Source organism: Emydura macquarii, unplaced genomic scaffold (genome assembly GCF_026122565.2).
Source record: "Emydura macquarii macquarii isolate MOO-44397 ecotype Brisbane River unplaced genomic scaffold, CSIRO-AGI_Emac_v2 contig_1483, whole genome shotgun sequence".
Lineage (NCBI taxonomy): Eukaryota > Metazoa > Chordata > Testudines > Chelidae > Emydura > Emydura macquarii.
Window position 1 is genome coordinate 4,723,376 of NW_027131620.1, and position 17,134 is coordinate 4,740,509.

At 47.2% G+C, this 17,134-nt stretch overlaps 1 protein-coding gene across 1 annotated transcript; it reads right to left on the reverse strand.

Annotated features, from left to right (window-relative positions):
• Window positions 1-6,276: 6,276 nt before the first annotated feature.
• On the reverse strand, window positions 6,277-16,800 carry PPDPF (pancreatic progenitor cell differentiation and proliferation factor). The gene is made up of 5 exons (XM_067554087.1): window positions 16,626-16,800; window positions 10,004-10,093; window positions 8,514-8,591; window positions 7,971-8,067; window positions 6,277-6,699 (listed from the first exon to the last, which is right to left on the reverse strand). Exons 2-5 carry the CDS (start codon window positions 10,056-10,058, stop codon window positions 6,585-6,587), a joined length of 345 nt encoding a protein of 114 aa, XP_067410188.1. The 5' UTR covers window positions 10,059-10,093; window positions 16,626-16,800; the 3' UTR covers window positions 6,277-6,584.
• Between the last annotated feature and the right edge of the window lie 334 nt (window positions 16,801-17,134).

Genomic DNA, 17,134 nt, shown 5'->3' on the forward strand with positions numbered 1-17,134 from the left:
TTGACAGGAAGATTTCTGAACTTCTGAGTGGGCTCGGTGGTCACGTCTGAGCAGAGAGAGAGCAAGAACCCGAATTGAACACCTGACCTTTTTGACCCAAAAATGAACATTTCGACAAAAAATCTGTTTCGCAAAAACGTTTGAGAGGTTTTGTTTTCAGTCCACGGAGGAACAAAACCAAATGTTGAAACCTTGAAAGTCCTTGCACAATGGATTGTTGTCTTCAGGCCAGCTCTACTGGTTATTTTGGCCTCCTGTCCAGGAAAACTCCTTATTTATTCAGCAACACTTTGGGGAGGCACATGACCAATGAAGAGAAACAACCAAGAGGAGGAAAAATTGCGTGCAGATTGCATCAGTGTTTTGCTGTGCAAAGCCTCCATGCACAGTCTCGGAAGCACTCCCTTTCCCCTGCAGAAGTTCTGCTTTACAGACCCCTCATTAAATCAAGCACAGCAGCGCTGACAAAGTCAGTACCGGCCATGTAACCGGATCCCTGCAAGCCAACTGGTCTGTCATCCCCCTTTCTGCACAGCAGCTGTTCAGCTGACATCCCGAAGGCTTCCTCTCAATGCAGAGGATCTCAGCAATCTTTGCCTGTCTCTCTTCCCCCTCACCTGACCCCGCCTGACCCCATGGCTGTCCACAGGAGAGCAGAAGTAGCTGGAAGCCGCATGCGCCCCAGGGAGGCCTTCTGCTCCATAGTCCACATGGAAAAATGGACTAAAGGTCACCCCACCCGAGCAGGGAGGGGAGAGGGGTCAGAGCAGGTTTTGTTTTCTCTGCATGTCTCTTTGCATTAGGAATCTGGATTGTCACTTGTGGTGGGGGCTGTTACAAGGCAGCACTAGCTGTCCTCTGGCCTCTCGCCTAGCCACCTACTGCTGCCACAGGGAGGAGCCTGGTTTGAGAGCTCTTGCCCTGGCCTGCCTCCTACATGGGATTCAAGAGTCAGGCCTGCTTTGCACCAGAGGGCAGGCTTGAAGAAATGCTCCAGTCCCTCTGCAGCAAGCAGCAGGGAAAGAACATGCAGGGTTTCCGTTTTAATCGTTCTGTCATCACGTGTTGGACTCGATTCGTTGAGCCCTTTAAAGCAACAGGTGACAACATTACAATGCTTCGGGCAGCTGTAGACACCCAGACCGGACTCCATTGCCTTGGCGCAGGACCCTGGGAAGATAAACCCCGGGAACGCGTAAAGCCATATTTACCACGGTTGAGCTGACGAACCACAGCCAACAGGGCTGGTGTCAGCTGGTGTCTCAAAGCTGAGAACCACGTATGCAACAGTCTAAATCTGAACGGACTTTAATTCAGGGCACCTGTGCAAAGAATTTTCACACAGGATGGGAAGTTGGGACAGGGGGGTGTCAGCCTTTCAAACCAGGGAGCCCTTCATGGAAGGTTGGTTTTTTTAAGTGCACTTTGCTCCATCTGCCAACTACCCACGAGGGCTTAGCCAGTCAGCAGAGTCCCTCACCCGTGACTTAATTCAGCTCCTCAGTTTTTGCAAGGTGCTCAGCACCTTTAGCTCCTATTATCCCTGATCCCAGGAGCTACCGAGCACCTGCTGCTCCTACTGGCCCCGATGGGAGACGCACGGGGTCAGCCCCTCACAGGATCAGGCCCTTAGTGGCTGGGCTTGTGCTGCAGAGGGCCCGAAATCGTGGTGGTTTGTATCAGCTGTTCTCTGGGGCTAAAGGGAAGCCTGGTCCTGGAGGCAGGATAGGGCATGGGGTAGTCCCGCCACTTGCTCCACCAGCTCTGTTTCGATAGGCTGTGTTTCAACCCCAGCCGGAAATCGCTGAAATGCTGCATGATGTTTACCATGTTAGGTGCAGCCATCTCGCAGGCAAAACTGCTGCCTTCCATAGTCGGATCAGTCTCGGCAAGGAATTTAGGGTGTGACCCAAATGACCAGGGAGAAGAAAGAGAGAAAAGAGTTTATTTGACTGCCTAGTTCACCAGCAGCTGCAGACACAGCACTGAAATTTGGACATAACAAAGGCGAACTCTGTGTAATCCTGTAAACTGAACAAGTCTGAGCAGGGATATCCTGCTGTTTGCCACCATAGCCATACAATCAAGCCAGCATTCAATACCATACTGTCAGCAGGGGGAAATGGCGGGCATTCGATGGCTTTTTCAATTTGCTTTGCAGAGCAGCACAGCAAATTTATGAACAGGGTGATATGATGGGTTGCCTGCAATGACGGGACTGGATTCAATGACTCAGGAGGTTCCTTCCAGTCCTACATTCCTACACAGCAGCAAGAATAAGCCTGGCCAGCTAGACTTGTTAACTGTACAGAAAGCCAGCAGCGTGTTGACAATATGGGTGGATTCTTTGTAACCAGCCGGAGCATTTCTCAGCAGTGGCTGCATTTCCTCAGGTGGAAAGATCTGCTGACCTTGGATTGAATTTGGTGGCCCCAGCCCTGTTCCTGGTGGATGTGTCCACATCAAGCACCCACCATACGTGACACTAATCAGCAGCCTCACAGGACTGAATGGGGTGTAGAGTGAAGGTCTTTTCACGCCTAAAAAGATCTGCCCAGCTGCCATGTCCCAACAGAGAGCTTTGGCGTCTCCACGGCTCCATCCGGCACTTTGCACAAGCACTAAGCACACAAAAGATTCTTAAAAAAATACAACTAATTTTAAATGTTAAATGGCAATAAAAGATCTGGTGCCACTAGGGTGGCATCCTCCTCTCTAGTCTAGAATCACCTGGGCACTCTGGGGCTGAAGGAAGAGTGGCAGGATGTAGAATGGGATGCTCCGACAGGGGTAAGTGAGGAGGTACAGTTTGCCCTGCAGTTTTATCCTCAGTGATGATGCACCAGGCAGAAGGAACCCATCTTTGTTTTCAGAGCCCAGGCTGAATGTGCAGGCTGGCAATGACAAAGTTACAACCCCCCCCCCTCAGCTTTTTATTTGGAGATTGGGAAATTACTGACACAGTACATGTGGAACCCCCACCCATTCACTACTCCGAATTGAACTCCACTTTGGCCCAGATCCTCAGCTGTGCCCAATAGTTGCTGGCATCGGCTGGGGATGGGAGGGGAGAGAAGTGGAGGAGAGGGAGAGGGCTGTAAAGGAACCAGTTCTGGCTACTTGCTCCTACTCCTGAATTTATATTGGCTCTGCTCATAAACTCACTCAGCTGACGTGGAAGACTGGGGAGAATGGCTGGGGCTGTTCCAGCCACTTTTCCACTGCCTCCCACCTGAGTGAGAAAATGATTTTATTTTTCCCTGAAACAAGCATTTCTAAGAACATCTGAAGCCCATTAAATACAGAATGGATTGGCCAAGGCAGCAGTTACACACCTAGCTGTCTCACACTCTTGTGAAACACACACCTGGTTGCCTTCCACTTTTCAAAGCATGTTAAGTGGCCTGACTTTTCTCTCCCAACAGAGTATTGATTTATTTGGTTGAGGCATTCGCATACTCAGTCTATCCACCCTCCTCCCCCCGAGGAGGATCTGACTCTTAGCATACACAGTTCCACTTAAACATTTCTAATCTTTTTAATAAAGAGCTTCGTGTCCTTCCACAAAGAGCAGCATCCCCTCATAAAGAAATAGCCTGAATAGTAAGATCTGAGAATAAACTCTGCCGAATATGCCATCTTCCAATTTTATGCCTTTCCCCAACCCCTGCACCTTTCTGTAACTAAGCACGGGGGGCTGTCTGAATAGTCACAATAAAAAGTTTTTTGTTATTGAAAAAGCAAAAGCAGGTAACTGTTCCAGTAGTACCGCAGGTTAGCAATGATTTGAGTGCAAAATGAGCCCTATTGGACATCTTACCCTACCTCTCAGTGAATCAGTAATCAGCTGTTTTCATGCACACCTGATGCAAAGGTCTGACTACTTTTATTTTCTCGATTGCTTACAGTAGTCGGTATTTTGGCTTTTACTCACAAACTGTTTTGCACTAGCCCCAAAGAGACTGTTACCCATGCAGCCAGTAAGGCAATCTAGCACCACTGAACTGTGTTAAACTAATTTACAGCAAGATGATCAGAGCCAGATTTCCCCATAAACGTCGATGGCCAAGATATAGACCCTGGCATTAAACTAGTCTATGACTCAGGTTTTGTTTTCAATCAAAGCACAATGTAGGTTATAGATGGGTTAAGCCTGTCTCCGTAGCAGGGATGCACTCGCTGACCTCTCAATGTTGCTAACAAAACCTGTTTCTGTGATTCTAAGAGACTGAGAAATGTTTATTTAGTGCAGGTCTGTTGAGCAAGACATCTTCCACAGCTTGTATTTTGCCAAACAGCCATTGAACTGTGACTTTTTGGCCCACCACCAAGCTGCTTGCTTTCACTTGGAGAACATTATGAGCCAGTTTGCCTCAGAATTGTGGGAGGTTGCCATATTAGTCTGAAGGCTGCCCCATAAGCCGGTATAGTTCCAGTTAGGGATAAAAATAACTGGTTGCAGAGGAAATCAGTGCCATCAGAACTTGATTATTCGGTCTGACAGAGGCATGCACAAGCCTGGTTTTCAGAGTTGTGCATCTAAAGTGCATGCAAACTCATCTGACATGTACACAGGGTGAGTATTTTTGTAGACACAAGTGATCAGTTACGTTGTACAGGGAAAGTGAGATTACTTATCTAACCAGACCAGACAGAAGTCTTTGAATCAGGACACTTTGAAAAGTTAGGTCTTAAGCTTTTTTCTTTTTTTTTTTAATTTTATTTTTCTGTAAAATCTAACCCATGTTAACTGTTTCCAACCCTGGAGTTCATACATCTGTGCTATACCACCTTCACATTTGTGCTTCAGAGTAAGTCTGGCCCATGCAATCCATGGCCTGCCATGGCACCCAGCCACTTGTTTGCTTTCAGAGCACTCTGTTGGCAAATTAGGGCGTTACCTGTAGTTATGCAGAAAAGAAATGCTGCAGTAAGATCGGCTTCCTTGTTCCTCGCCATCTGGAACCCTTTGATAAGGGCCAGCAAGCGAGAAAGCTGGTGAGATAATTTTAAGACCCAACAGCCTTGATAATGTTTACCACAGGAATTTCAAAAGCAACGAGAGTCCTATTAACGTAAGTCAAGTTCTTCGGTTCCAGGGCATTGGTAACAGAACACACAAATCTTTACCTTCTAGGCAAATGCTAACATTTCTCACTGGAGCAGTGGCATGCAGACAGCCCTGTTCTGAAACAGCCACTGATGGAACAAGCCCTTTGTGCAGACAGGCATTGTAATTTGTCCTGAAGGCAGTAACTAAAAGAAAAAGGCCATTTTCAAAAATACAAGAGCATGGCTCCAAATATGTAGAGTGACACATGCAGCCTTGTCAAGCAACTGAGCAGCTTTTCAGCCTGCATTTGTGTGTCTATACACATGGATACCTGCAGAGAGAGAAGTCAACTCTTCATTTGAATTACGCAGAATGTGTAGTTTTATTTTTTTTAAGTGCTTGTTTTCCTAGAACCTCCTGTGCCTGCATTGAGAGCCGGGTGCTTGGAAAGCCAGAAGGGCTATTTGGCATCATCCCACCCCTGAGACTCAAGAGGTAACAGGAGATAACCTAAGTGAATTTTACAACAGGGCTTTAACCTTTTTTATTAGCAACGGACCAGCAGCAGAGAACAGGCGACTACTAGAACCAAATGATGATGTCTCATTATGGGATAAGAGGAGGAAAAAGGCTTCATCTCCTCAAAAGTAAACAGTCTTGAAAAAAATGACTGTAGAGTATATCCTGCTACCCCCTACTACTCAGACAGCATGGCCTTCCTCCTTGCCTACCTGTTCCTTGTGCAAGGTGACTGATGTTCCATGCCAGGTACACCTGGAGAGCTAGCCTCTGGAAAACGACCACCCAGTGACATGGCTGGCCACTATTTAAGGCTGCAGAGATAGCTGCACATTCTGATTAGAAGCAGTGAAGGGGTTTCAAAGCCTTGATCGAGCAGGTTCATAATTCCAGGGAAGAGGCTGCACTTTCGGGTGGGTGGCTTAAACCAGGAGCTGCGGTTTGTCATGCTGTCGCTTTCAGTAAATAGCCAGGGTTCTAAGAGGAGGTCCCTCCTTATCACCAAGTTTTAAGGGAAATTGATCTAAAGTGAAATTCGTTTGAGCATGAAGCCAGGATATTTGTCTCCATGTACAGGTCCCGGTCTCATTTGTGAAACGCACGCCTGGGTATGATGCTTGCAGCAGCCTCTCCAAGACAGACCAGTAGAGCTCATCAAAGGACAGAGCTCACACTGAAGAGAAAGAACTAAAAGCTACACCGCATTTAAAAGGCTGCGTAAGTTTATTAGTTTCCATTGAACAAGTAATCAAAAAAAAAAAAAAAGCATTACCAAGGCTGTATGGAAAGAATGCAGTCAAGTTAATGAAAGTACAAAGGCGGTGTACAAATTTTTTTGTTTTTGTTTTTTGCTTTTTCTTTTTTTTTTTTTTTTTTTTAAAAACCTACATCTAAATACTTAACGCAGCCTGTCTACTCTACGGGGAGGGGGAGTGGAAAATGGGCTCTGACTCCTAGCGTTTGGATCAGAAGCAGCAACCAGGCAGGCAGCAGGAGGATGTGCCTTGCCTGTTCACGCAGACGGCCCAGTATTTGGTTTGCTGGGCTCACTGGCGTGGCGCTTCCTCATTCCTTCCTGAGCCAGGCCACAAGTGATCATGCCGTTGGCCACCTGGAAAGTTCCTGAACTGAAAGACAAGAGACTCAGGGTGAGGGAAAACGAGAAATAAATACTCCGTCTTTGACACAGCTGCCTCTGATAAAACGCTGGTGAATTGCAGCTCCCTGCCCCCATTAGAACTCATTGTATATTCCCACTGCAGTGATTCCAGGACAGACAGCTAGTGAGATTCTGTGAGTCCAGAGACACAATGAAAGGACCCAAGCTCAGCCATCACTGCTCCAGATGGGTCAGCACTTCCCAGCCACAGAGAGCAACCTCTATAACAAAAAGCTGTGCTACCTGACAACAGTGTCTTAGCCAGTAAACAACAGAGTGTTACTGCCAATAAGACAGCCAAAGAGAACAACCTGAACTATTCCCCCCCCCCCCCCCTTTGACTCAATGTATCCCCCATGGCTGCGTGGAAACTGGTTAATCTACATCTGCACATGGACAAGCTAAGTATGGAATCACACCCCCCCCCCCACAGCATTTAAGATCTGGCTCTTTTCTGTACTACTTGGGTCTGACCACAACACTTTTGAGGGCTCTTTCCCCAAGGACCAATAAGTTTGGTCCTTTTATTGTACCAATGTTCAATGGCTAAAAGGAAAAAAAAATCCTTTCCTCCGCTGGAATTTGTATTCGCATTCAGCAGACAGAGGAGGACTTCCTGTTCACGATGTGCAGTGCCGTAGCTGGGTCAGTCCCAGGATATTTGAAAAATTAGCTCATCTCTCTCACCAACAGAAGCTGGTCCGATAAAAGATTACCTCACCCACCTTGTCATTCTGTTCATGATGGCTTTTTACACAGAACACCTCTTTAGTTAAGACAATCAGCTCCCCCTTCTCCACCCACTTACACAGATGTTTCACCATCCACAGCATCTTCAGAGACAGGCACCTAAATACCTTTGGGGATCTGAGCCTAACTCCCAGGGAGAATCTGGTCCTCGGAGTTTTAGGTCTAGCACCTCCTCATACTAATGATGACAATGCTACTGTTCCCCAGTATTGATTAGGCTACTGGGATTCCTTTTGCCTCTATTAGCTCTTTGTCTCTGGGTGGATCGTTAAGATTCGAAGCACTTCAGAGAGACCCTCTGGAAAGTACTCTGGATATGGAGTGCAGAATGCAACGAGGCAGAAGTAGACAGTTTGCATTCCTCAACAACGCAGCCCTCTCTTGTCATCTCCATTACAATATTCCAAGATACCCGTTAAACTGAGACGCTGGACGGGAATGTATCTATTACTCTTCTTCTGAGTGAGCTAAAACAAAAAGACCACTTACTTCTCTGGGGATTCCGACAAAGTGGTCATGACCGGATGGGTTGGCTTTCCAAAGAAGAAGCTAGCCCACCAGTGACCGGGGTCGGACTTAGGAAGACCTGAAAAGCAAATACACTTATGAAATGACAGCGAGGTCCAGGCAGCTGGATTAGGTGGTACTGCAGGAATAGGTGCTTCCCTGATTAGCACTTTGGTCTTGTTACACATGCAAGCAAAAAGGGGGGCTGGCAAGAAGCTGGCATTCCGCAGTAGTGCCTTACTAAGGAGTACAAGCCAGCTAGCGCAACTCCAGTTCTCTTCTATGCATTGTCTCTCTCAACAGGGATTTGTCTGCCATTATAGACAGTTCTATCATCCATGGATAACATACTTTGTTAGCACTGAGAACGTTTTTGAAGCTACTGATCCCCAGAAGAGCTAAGGAGAAGGTGGCTTGTTACGTTGTATTAAAATTAAGGCGCTAGTGGAAGTGTGTTTTGGCCACATGAGTTTCCCTCTACAGGAGGCTGGATCAGAGAGACCTAGCTTTGGGAGGGAGGCTTACCCGGATGGTGAGGAATAACCTCCCCAGAGTATTCAGCACTTCCACAGGAGCTGTTGCTGGAAGTGGAACCCAGACGCCCTGTGAACGAGATTGCATCTTATCAGACTCACATTCACCTCTGCCAACATTAGATCGTCCTCTGCTGAAATGAACTTCCTCACTGCAGTCAGTAAAGGACCACAGATGGGTGTATATAACCTTACAAAACCATTTGGAAAATAACTGAGCCTAATCCATGCTCAATTTCTCGCAAAACAACTGTAATCTTTGTGTAGGATTCTAGGCAATGGAGGGTGGAAGGGGAAGGTTTTAATCTGATGTGCATTGGGCAACTTCATCCCCCATGCCGGGAAATCACAATAGTTGCCACTTGGCTAGAAGGAGCTTGCTGGAAAGCAACAAGTCGCTGAATGCAAATGGTGCTTTATGAGACAGTCCCACAGCATCAATTTCCCCCCTCCACCTTGCATCTCTAAGAAGGGCATGGCCAGAAGATCACAAGTCCAATCCCCAGCAGCTGGTGCTATCTGGTACAGCTTTATAGACAACGGAGCTATGCTAGCTCAGACCCCCTGAGGATCTGGCCCTATACATTGCTGCCCAGTGAACTATAGGTTCATGTGGCCATGCTGAGATCCCTTTATTTTTCTATTTACTCTACATAGCGTTTAGCTAGTCGCTCCCACCCTATACTCTCAGGAGCTTCAAGATAACTTTAGAGGCAGTTGCTTGCAAGGTGAGGGGGGGGGAAAGCCCTCAAAAACGCCCCAAATTCTTATAGAGAAGTCATTGTTCCTTTGTGCTGGCTTCTTCTGTACTCAACCATGTGAACTAACATGCAAAACAATTCAGAGTGGGGATTGTTCTCTCCTTGCTCATTAGTAAATAAGACTCACCCCCATTCTTGGCCCTTAGCCTGGTGTTTCAACAAAAATACTGCCGTGTCAGGCATTTGCTTTGCCTAATGTAAAAGCGATCTTCGTTAAGAAGAGCCCAGTGCCTGGATGGATCAAGTTTATTTTAGCAATTCCATGACACTGCCACCAGCTGAAACATCTATGTTAATCCACACTTCAGGTCCTGTAAGCAGTGCTGTTGGCGATTCTTTTAATAGGAGATTTTATGTGTTAGTTAAGCTCTCTAAAGCACAGATCTCTCAAGCTGAGATTTTACAAGGAGTCTAAAGGAGTTAAGTGCCCAAGTCCCACTGAAATTCAGTGAGGGATGAGCACCCAACTCCCTTAAGTTCCTTGGAAATGCAAATTAAAGAGAGGCCTGTAAATACACCCTGTGGTTGGAAGCAGTTCTACATGGATATGACAAACTTCTACCAAGACATGGTTGGAGTTCAGTGACTTATTAGCAAGACCTACCCCACAAAGAGGTTTGAATTAGACATATATTTCCCCACCCACAAAAGTGCCTGCAGTGCTGTTTGCAAGCATCTCCATTTTGCACCCGTTAAAGGACAACGTAGCAGCCATTCTTACTTCGGTAGTAGTCATGGGTTGCCACAAGTGAGCCGCTTGACGGGATTGCTGCCATGTTACTTGATCTTAGTTCTTGTACGGATATAAACCCTGCAAGACAAAGGAGGGAATCTTCAGAATATGGGGCGCATCCCTGACCGCGCACACCACAGAGAGCAAGCAAAAGTGGAACAAGACACAGGATAACCCAACATGCAAAAAAAGAAAAAAACCAAAGCATGCTACTTGAGACATCATTCACAGTGTTCCTTGGAGACTGGAAGAGATTCAAGATCTCTTGACTTTCACTTAGTCACAATTCCTAATGCACTTGAAGAATATGAGTAAGTTTATCTTTCAAGATTTCTGAAAACATGCTAGTTGGAATTCACTGTTGATGCTCTTCTACCTTCTTGGTTTTAAGGTTGTATACAGTTTACTTGTTTTCCTTTATATGCAATTCTATATGAACTAATATTCTTTTTACCACGGAAGCATTTTCTTAAACAGAAGGTAATCAATAGGTCACAGGAAAAAATATCATAAGCACAACTTCCCATTCAAAATGAGACAGTCTTATCTAGTACACATGACCATTAAGTGTCGCTAGTAAGAGATGTTTCATTCATCTAGCAGCAATTTAACCATCTCATTTATATAAAAAAAGTCAGGCGTTATTCAAGCTTGGAAAATATTGCAGGATATTCAGGTCCAGTTTTTAAGCGAATTCTTTTCGGTCACGCCTGTATATATTAGCTTTCCTCCTCCATGGGTACAACTGTAAGGAGTTTTACTGCCTGCATCTCCATCAGCTTTTAAGGCTGCATATTATTTATTTTGAGTGACCAAAAAAAAACAAACATGCTAACCACATCCCCAAACAAAGAAAAATGCTGCCCTGACGAGCTAACAAAAAGTATGTGTAAATGACACTAACAGGAGACTGATAGACACAACAGGGACAAAGGTTCCATGATGTTTTGTTTTCCTTCCTGCTCTTCCTATATTAGCCCTATAAAATGCTTGCGCACTCATTCCATCTAGACACATGACTTCTAGTCAATCACAGATAGACAACACAGCTCTAACCCTGGACATTTGCAGACTGCAGTTGTTTGATCAGTCATTGCTTAACCAACCTCCCCTCCCCACACACAATTAATGTCTAACGTATCTAACACGTGAGGAAATCAGTCTGTACTTTATGTCCTTTCTGTTAAAGAGGCTGACTTCATGGATAATTACTGGATAGTTCTAACCCTACAAGTTAGTGGATAGATTTCCAATAATCAAATCCTCCCTCCTTTAAACAAGTTTTTCAAAAAAAATTCTACTTTACATCTAGTATTGGGACAACCTGCAAGGGGAGGGCAAGCTGACGTCCTATCTCCAGAGCAGTCGCCAACCAGACAAATTCCATATCCTGTACTGCATATGCTGCCATTTGTTCTGTAGGTCTCTCTCATCAGCTGAGTAGATGTGTTTACAATCGCTTACAATGAAGGAAACAAACATGTCCATTTACTTCAACCACTCACTCAGTTCCCTGCTCCAGCTTTGAAACATACAGTCAAGTGACAGTTTTATTCCTTCCTGGCAACAGACTAATCAGCTAATTATAGGCAGCATCTCTTAAGAGAGCTCATTATTCACCATTAGCCAGGAAAAACAGGGTATGAAATACTGACTACAGGCACATACTTGGGACACCATCCGCATTGCTACTGCCCTGCACGTTGAGTACAGCTGGCTTGGAAAAAGAAGGATTTGTGTCCAAGTTTTGATGGGGGTTTTCCAGCCAGCTCTACCCCCCTCCCACCCCCAAAAAGCAGCTCTAGATTAACTGGTAGAAAATTAGAGCCCAACACAGCCCATAGCTCTCAAACAACAGAGTAGTAGTCACAACATCCTGTATGTGCTGAACTTCACCCCTAAGACGACAAGTCAAAAGTGGCATCTGAAGTTAGTTAAGGGGTGGTGGCCTTTCCTTCCTGAGATGCATTTTGGAAGTGACATCTGTCTGGCAGGGCCACCTGTCGGCCACAGCCCTTAAACTACACCCTTCTTCACACACTCAACCAGCTTCAGAATAGAGTGCAAGACTCACCTTCCTTTGGCCAACACACCGTCTTCCACTTTTCTGGCAAACAAATACCAATTTATTAACATGTGACAAGCCTGTTATCACAGCATCTAACTGCAGCATGCATCAATGAAAACACGGTCATCGGTGTTCTCCCATTTTAAAGCCAACTTCAGCGGTACTAACATTGGCATAATAGTTTGTTACTATGTAACATTTACAAAAATAATTAGTTAAGGAAACCAATTCGGGAAAGTATAGTGAGCCATGAAACTTCCCCAGACACATTAACTCTCAGTGATTTAAATCTGAATCCCATAGCAGCGGTGGGAAACATCCCACAGGGTGGGTCACACCTATACTGCTACTCATTGACAGATGTTCTGTGGGACACACAAAACATGGTCAGTTTAGGATATGCCCAGGCACAGCCATTCCACCCTGCTGCAGATAACTGGTGAAGCAGTGTGAATAGCAACATGTTACGTGATCACACGTTGAATATGGAAGAGAGGAAGACAGACAGGAGGGCCAGGTTATGATCTAGTAAGGTGGACTTGCCTAGTAACAGCTCAGGGACAAACTCAGCACCCTTCATGGCAACAGAAGCTACAACAGAAGCAGGGAGCCTCAGGAGACATGCTCCTCATGTCCTAATAACCAGCTGAAAAGGTCAACCCCACTATTGCCAACCAAGGAGACTCTCTACAATCCATCACCTTTCAATGAAGGCAAGAATGATTTTTGAGGGGAAGGGGGGTTTTAATTTGAGGTTCAGCTACCAAAGCAAAAGATTACTGAAATGGTTGCTGGAAAAAAAACAAAAACCGTCCTCCAATACACCTCATTTGGAAGTGTGGAATTCTCTCCCCTCCACCCGCCTGCACCCAACACAGACATGAAGGAAGCCCAAAGGGAAGATGAATGTGTAGTGTTAAGTTTACAGTTTAGCGCATAACTTGTCATTTCTCTTTAGAACAGAAATCATGCTATATTATCCTAGTTCAAGGTCTCTTTACATTCTAGCTGTATATTACATCAGACTGGTCCATCCATCTTGCTACTAGATAAATGTCTTTGATGCTTCCATGTCCCTCTCATTACCATAGGATCTGCACACCTCAGTCTTTAGTGCGTTTTTCCTCAGAACAGGGAAATGTTATCCCCATTCAGATGAAGAACTGAAACAGACTAAAGGCTTGTCTACACTAGGACGTTGCTCAGGAGGATGAAAAACACCCCCAAGCGACATAAGTTAGCACTGTCCACACAGGCAGTGTATGTTGGGGGGACAGCTTCCCCCCTCCCGCCGCAACATAAAACCACCTCCATGAGCGATGGTAACAGGAGGCAGAGAAGCTACATGAGCAATCTGACAGCGGCCAGCAGCATTGCTGTAAGCTCTCTAGCATAGACATGGCCTTAGTGACTTGCTCAGGGTCACACAGGAAGTCTGCAGCAGACCAGGTAATTGAACATGGATCTCCAAAATCCCAGACAAATGCTGACTTAGGATGCTGAAAAGGGGATGAGAGGAAAGCTCACTGATGTGGTTCAGAATCCACTTGATCAGTATATGGGTGTAAGATCAAATGGCTTTCCACATTCTCCAGCGTTTACTTACTACATGTGACCAGACAGATTTATGCAGCTCTCAATTTTACAAAAAAACACCAAATGCACAGACATGACCAGTATGGAAGAACCAACTGGAACCTCAATGGCCGATGAAGGATGCAGCCTTAAATTGAGGTTAAAGTTTGCTTATTTTATTTCCTATCCTGCTTTTAACAGATTCCATTAAAAACACGTCACATCCCAATTTCAGCCAGATGCATGTCACGCCATGCAGCACATTTTAAATCACACACATTATGAGATGAAGGCACAGGATCTTCAAATCAGAGTTTATTGAGGGAGAAAAAAGAAACAGATTCTGGTTTGTACTCGTCTGCTAAATTCTCACGGTGTAAAGCCATCCCCAAACCTCTGAGAGATGCAAAGTAACATACTGGCAGATTTATTTCCCATGTAGGCATTACTTTAGCAGCAACAGGAGTATTTAGAACTTGTCCTTAATCTCTAGTCTTTGAAAAGGCAGTCTCTGCTTTTAGTCACTTCACTTCGACCAGTACTTCCCAAATTGTGGTACATGCGCTTGATAGCGCATCAATTCATTTCACAATAATTTTGTAAGACGATGGGACATGAACCAATAAAGATGAAAAGTTAAAATACTCCATTACCAGCTCCTCAGTTAGGTTATCAGCATTCAAGCATGTTGCTGCATGAAAGAGGTTCTGCTGACAGATGTGATCACTTTTATCTGGTGTATCTAGTGTATTTTTCCTTCAAGTGCCAGACTACGGACAGTGAGTGCCCCATCAGATTTCACTTCCATTCGGTTATCAAGAATGACTGAATTGTTTTATGGAAAGGGTAACCACTGCATATTAACTGGCCAAAAAAAACCTCTAGCCCACATCTATGAGTCTAGCAAACTTGCTTGTTTTGCAACAGACTTCTTACAGATTTTAGTGCTCAAGGGAAAAAATACATCGTTCTTCCAGTGTTAAATTTGCACTAGGTCAAATATGATAATGGAAATGCAGCCATAACCAGTGCTGTGTTGGCAGAGGCAGTTGGCACATCTATTAAGGCATTCAAACTGCCCAAAAGAACCCAGTTTAACTGAAATCTGGTTCATACCAGTTTGATCCAAATCTCTGTATCAACCCTCCTCCACCCCATCCAGACAATGTCTGATGAAGGAATATAATTAATCCAGAAGAAACGAAGAACAGCAACAGATTCACACTGCTTGCACGCTTCTTATGTGGATTAATAAAAACCACCCAGACGGCAGCTCTACATTGTGGGATTGCTTTAGTAGTTTTAGAAAGCCGTGTGGGTTGTGGGCAGGGCCCAAGCATAATTTTCTCGGGCCCAATACAAACTTGTCACACAGGCCCCCTCCCACACACATACCACAATCCCTCATCCCATACAGCCTCATGAGCCATGAAAATTATTTCCTCCTGGTAATGGGGGTTGCAGCCTGGGGTGGGCCCCGGGTAAAGTGCACCCCCCCCATGTGGGGGGCTCTGGTTGTGGGGGGGAAGGGAGCAAGTGACTATTCATGGTTGCAGTGTGTGACTTGCAAGGTGGGAAGAAAGGCCACGCTGTCTTTTGTCTCCCTTTCAGAGAACTCTCGACTTGTCTGCTCCCGGGGGTGGGGATCTCTCTGCTCGCACAGGCACACACAAGCTGAGCAAACCGGCCTGAACTGGCTCGCAGCAACCTACAGAGTCAGACACAGCGCCCCGTTCCCCATCCCCCTGCCTCGCTTCAGGCTTTACAGGCGCGATCGTGCTTCCACCAACTAGCTCAGCACGTCTCTCGCCTAACTGGTGCGGGAAGGAGACGGCTAGAGGGAGGGGGAAAGCATACCATGCACTGGGGGGTGGAGGGGAAGGGATAGGGGTGTCCGGGTTGTTCAGTCTCAGCCTATCCCAGGAGAACTTGGCCGCAAAGCCATGCACGGAGCAGAGAGCAATGCTCAGCTCTACGAGCAGCGAAGGGGAGCTGCAAAGCGGTGTCCTGGAGGCTGCTACTCACAGCAACTGGTTTGGGTGAAAAGATCCCCTCGACGTACGCCGGGGTGGGGGGTAGGGGGAGAACCAAAAACCCCCCAAGACAAAGAGAGATCAGCAGCCCCAGCACATGGGAGCGTGTCGTTTCCGGACAGAAATGGGGGGGGGGCAATAAAAAAACAAAGCGCCTCCTAAAAGCAACCGACTTCGTGCAGCGCGCCCGCGGGCTCCGGCAGTTCGGAGCGAGCGGCCCGCCAGACAGCGGGGGGGCCCATGGAACGCCGGCGGGGGGGCCCATGGAACGCCGGGGCCCGCGGGTGGGGGGCCCATGGAACGCCGGCGGGGGGCCCATGGAACGCCGGCGGGGGGCCCATGGAACGCCGGCGGGGGGCCCTTCCCCGGCCCTGCAGGTCCTGGACAATGCAATTGACCAAGCCGCCGACAGCCCCCTCCTCTCCCGTTTCGGGGAGACACGGGGGAGCCCCCACTTTTTCGTTCCCCCCCCCTACAAACCTGCACTCCCGTCGCCCGCTTGCCGCCCTACCTAGACAGTCGGGGGTGTGCGGGAAAGGCACGGGCCGTCCTGGGACGCTTTCACCGAGGGAGCTCGTTTCATTACCGTGCAGAGCAATGGGGGAAAGAGGGGGTGACCCCCCCCCACCAAGAGGAAAGGAAAACCTTCTAACGAGAGAGCTGGGGACACACCGTCCCTTCTCGCCCTCCCGTGTGCGCCTGGAAGCGGGGAAGATGCAGCCCCCAGCCTGCCCCAAAGCAACACAACCCTCGGTGTAACCCGCTTGCAGCCGCACAAATCCCGGGGGGGGGGTCTCCCCCGTCCTCCCACCCGCTCCCCCAGCCCGCCACCAGTTGCACCAAGTTTCTCTTTGGCGCAGCCCCGCTCGGAAGCCCCGGCCCGAGGGAGTGATTTAGGGGGTAGCGGGCGGGGGGGTGTTGCTGTGGTTTTTACCTTGTGTCTTTTTCAGCGCTGCTCCCAGCAGCCCCCTCACGGCTTGAGATCACAGGTGGCGAGGCTCAGGGGGGTAAACGCTAGGCCACAGAGCCCATTTGCAAAGGAGATACTGGGAGTACACTCCACGTCCACGAAACACAGCCAAGGTCTAAGGGATTTGTTAGGGGCGGCGCGGCTGCTGCACGGGTTTATATAGAGCGGAGCCCAAGGCGCGTCACACAGGCGCGTTTACACTGGGACGCCTCCAGTGGGAGGGGAGAGAGGAGGAGCTTCGCCTGCCCATGGCCCTTCCTCACCCTGACAAAAGAGGGATAATTACTACTGCTGATACTTTTCACCTTCATAGAGCACCTTCCCCCAAGTGCTGTAGGGTTGCTTTATGCACTGTTGATAAGTTAGCAAAACAGCCAGCGCCCTGGGGCACCTTAAAGACCAACACATTTATTTAGGCATAAGTTTCCGTGGGCAGAAACCCACTTCGGCCCATGCAATGTCGTCTTTGAGCT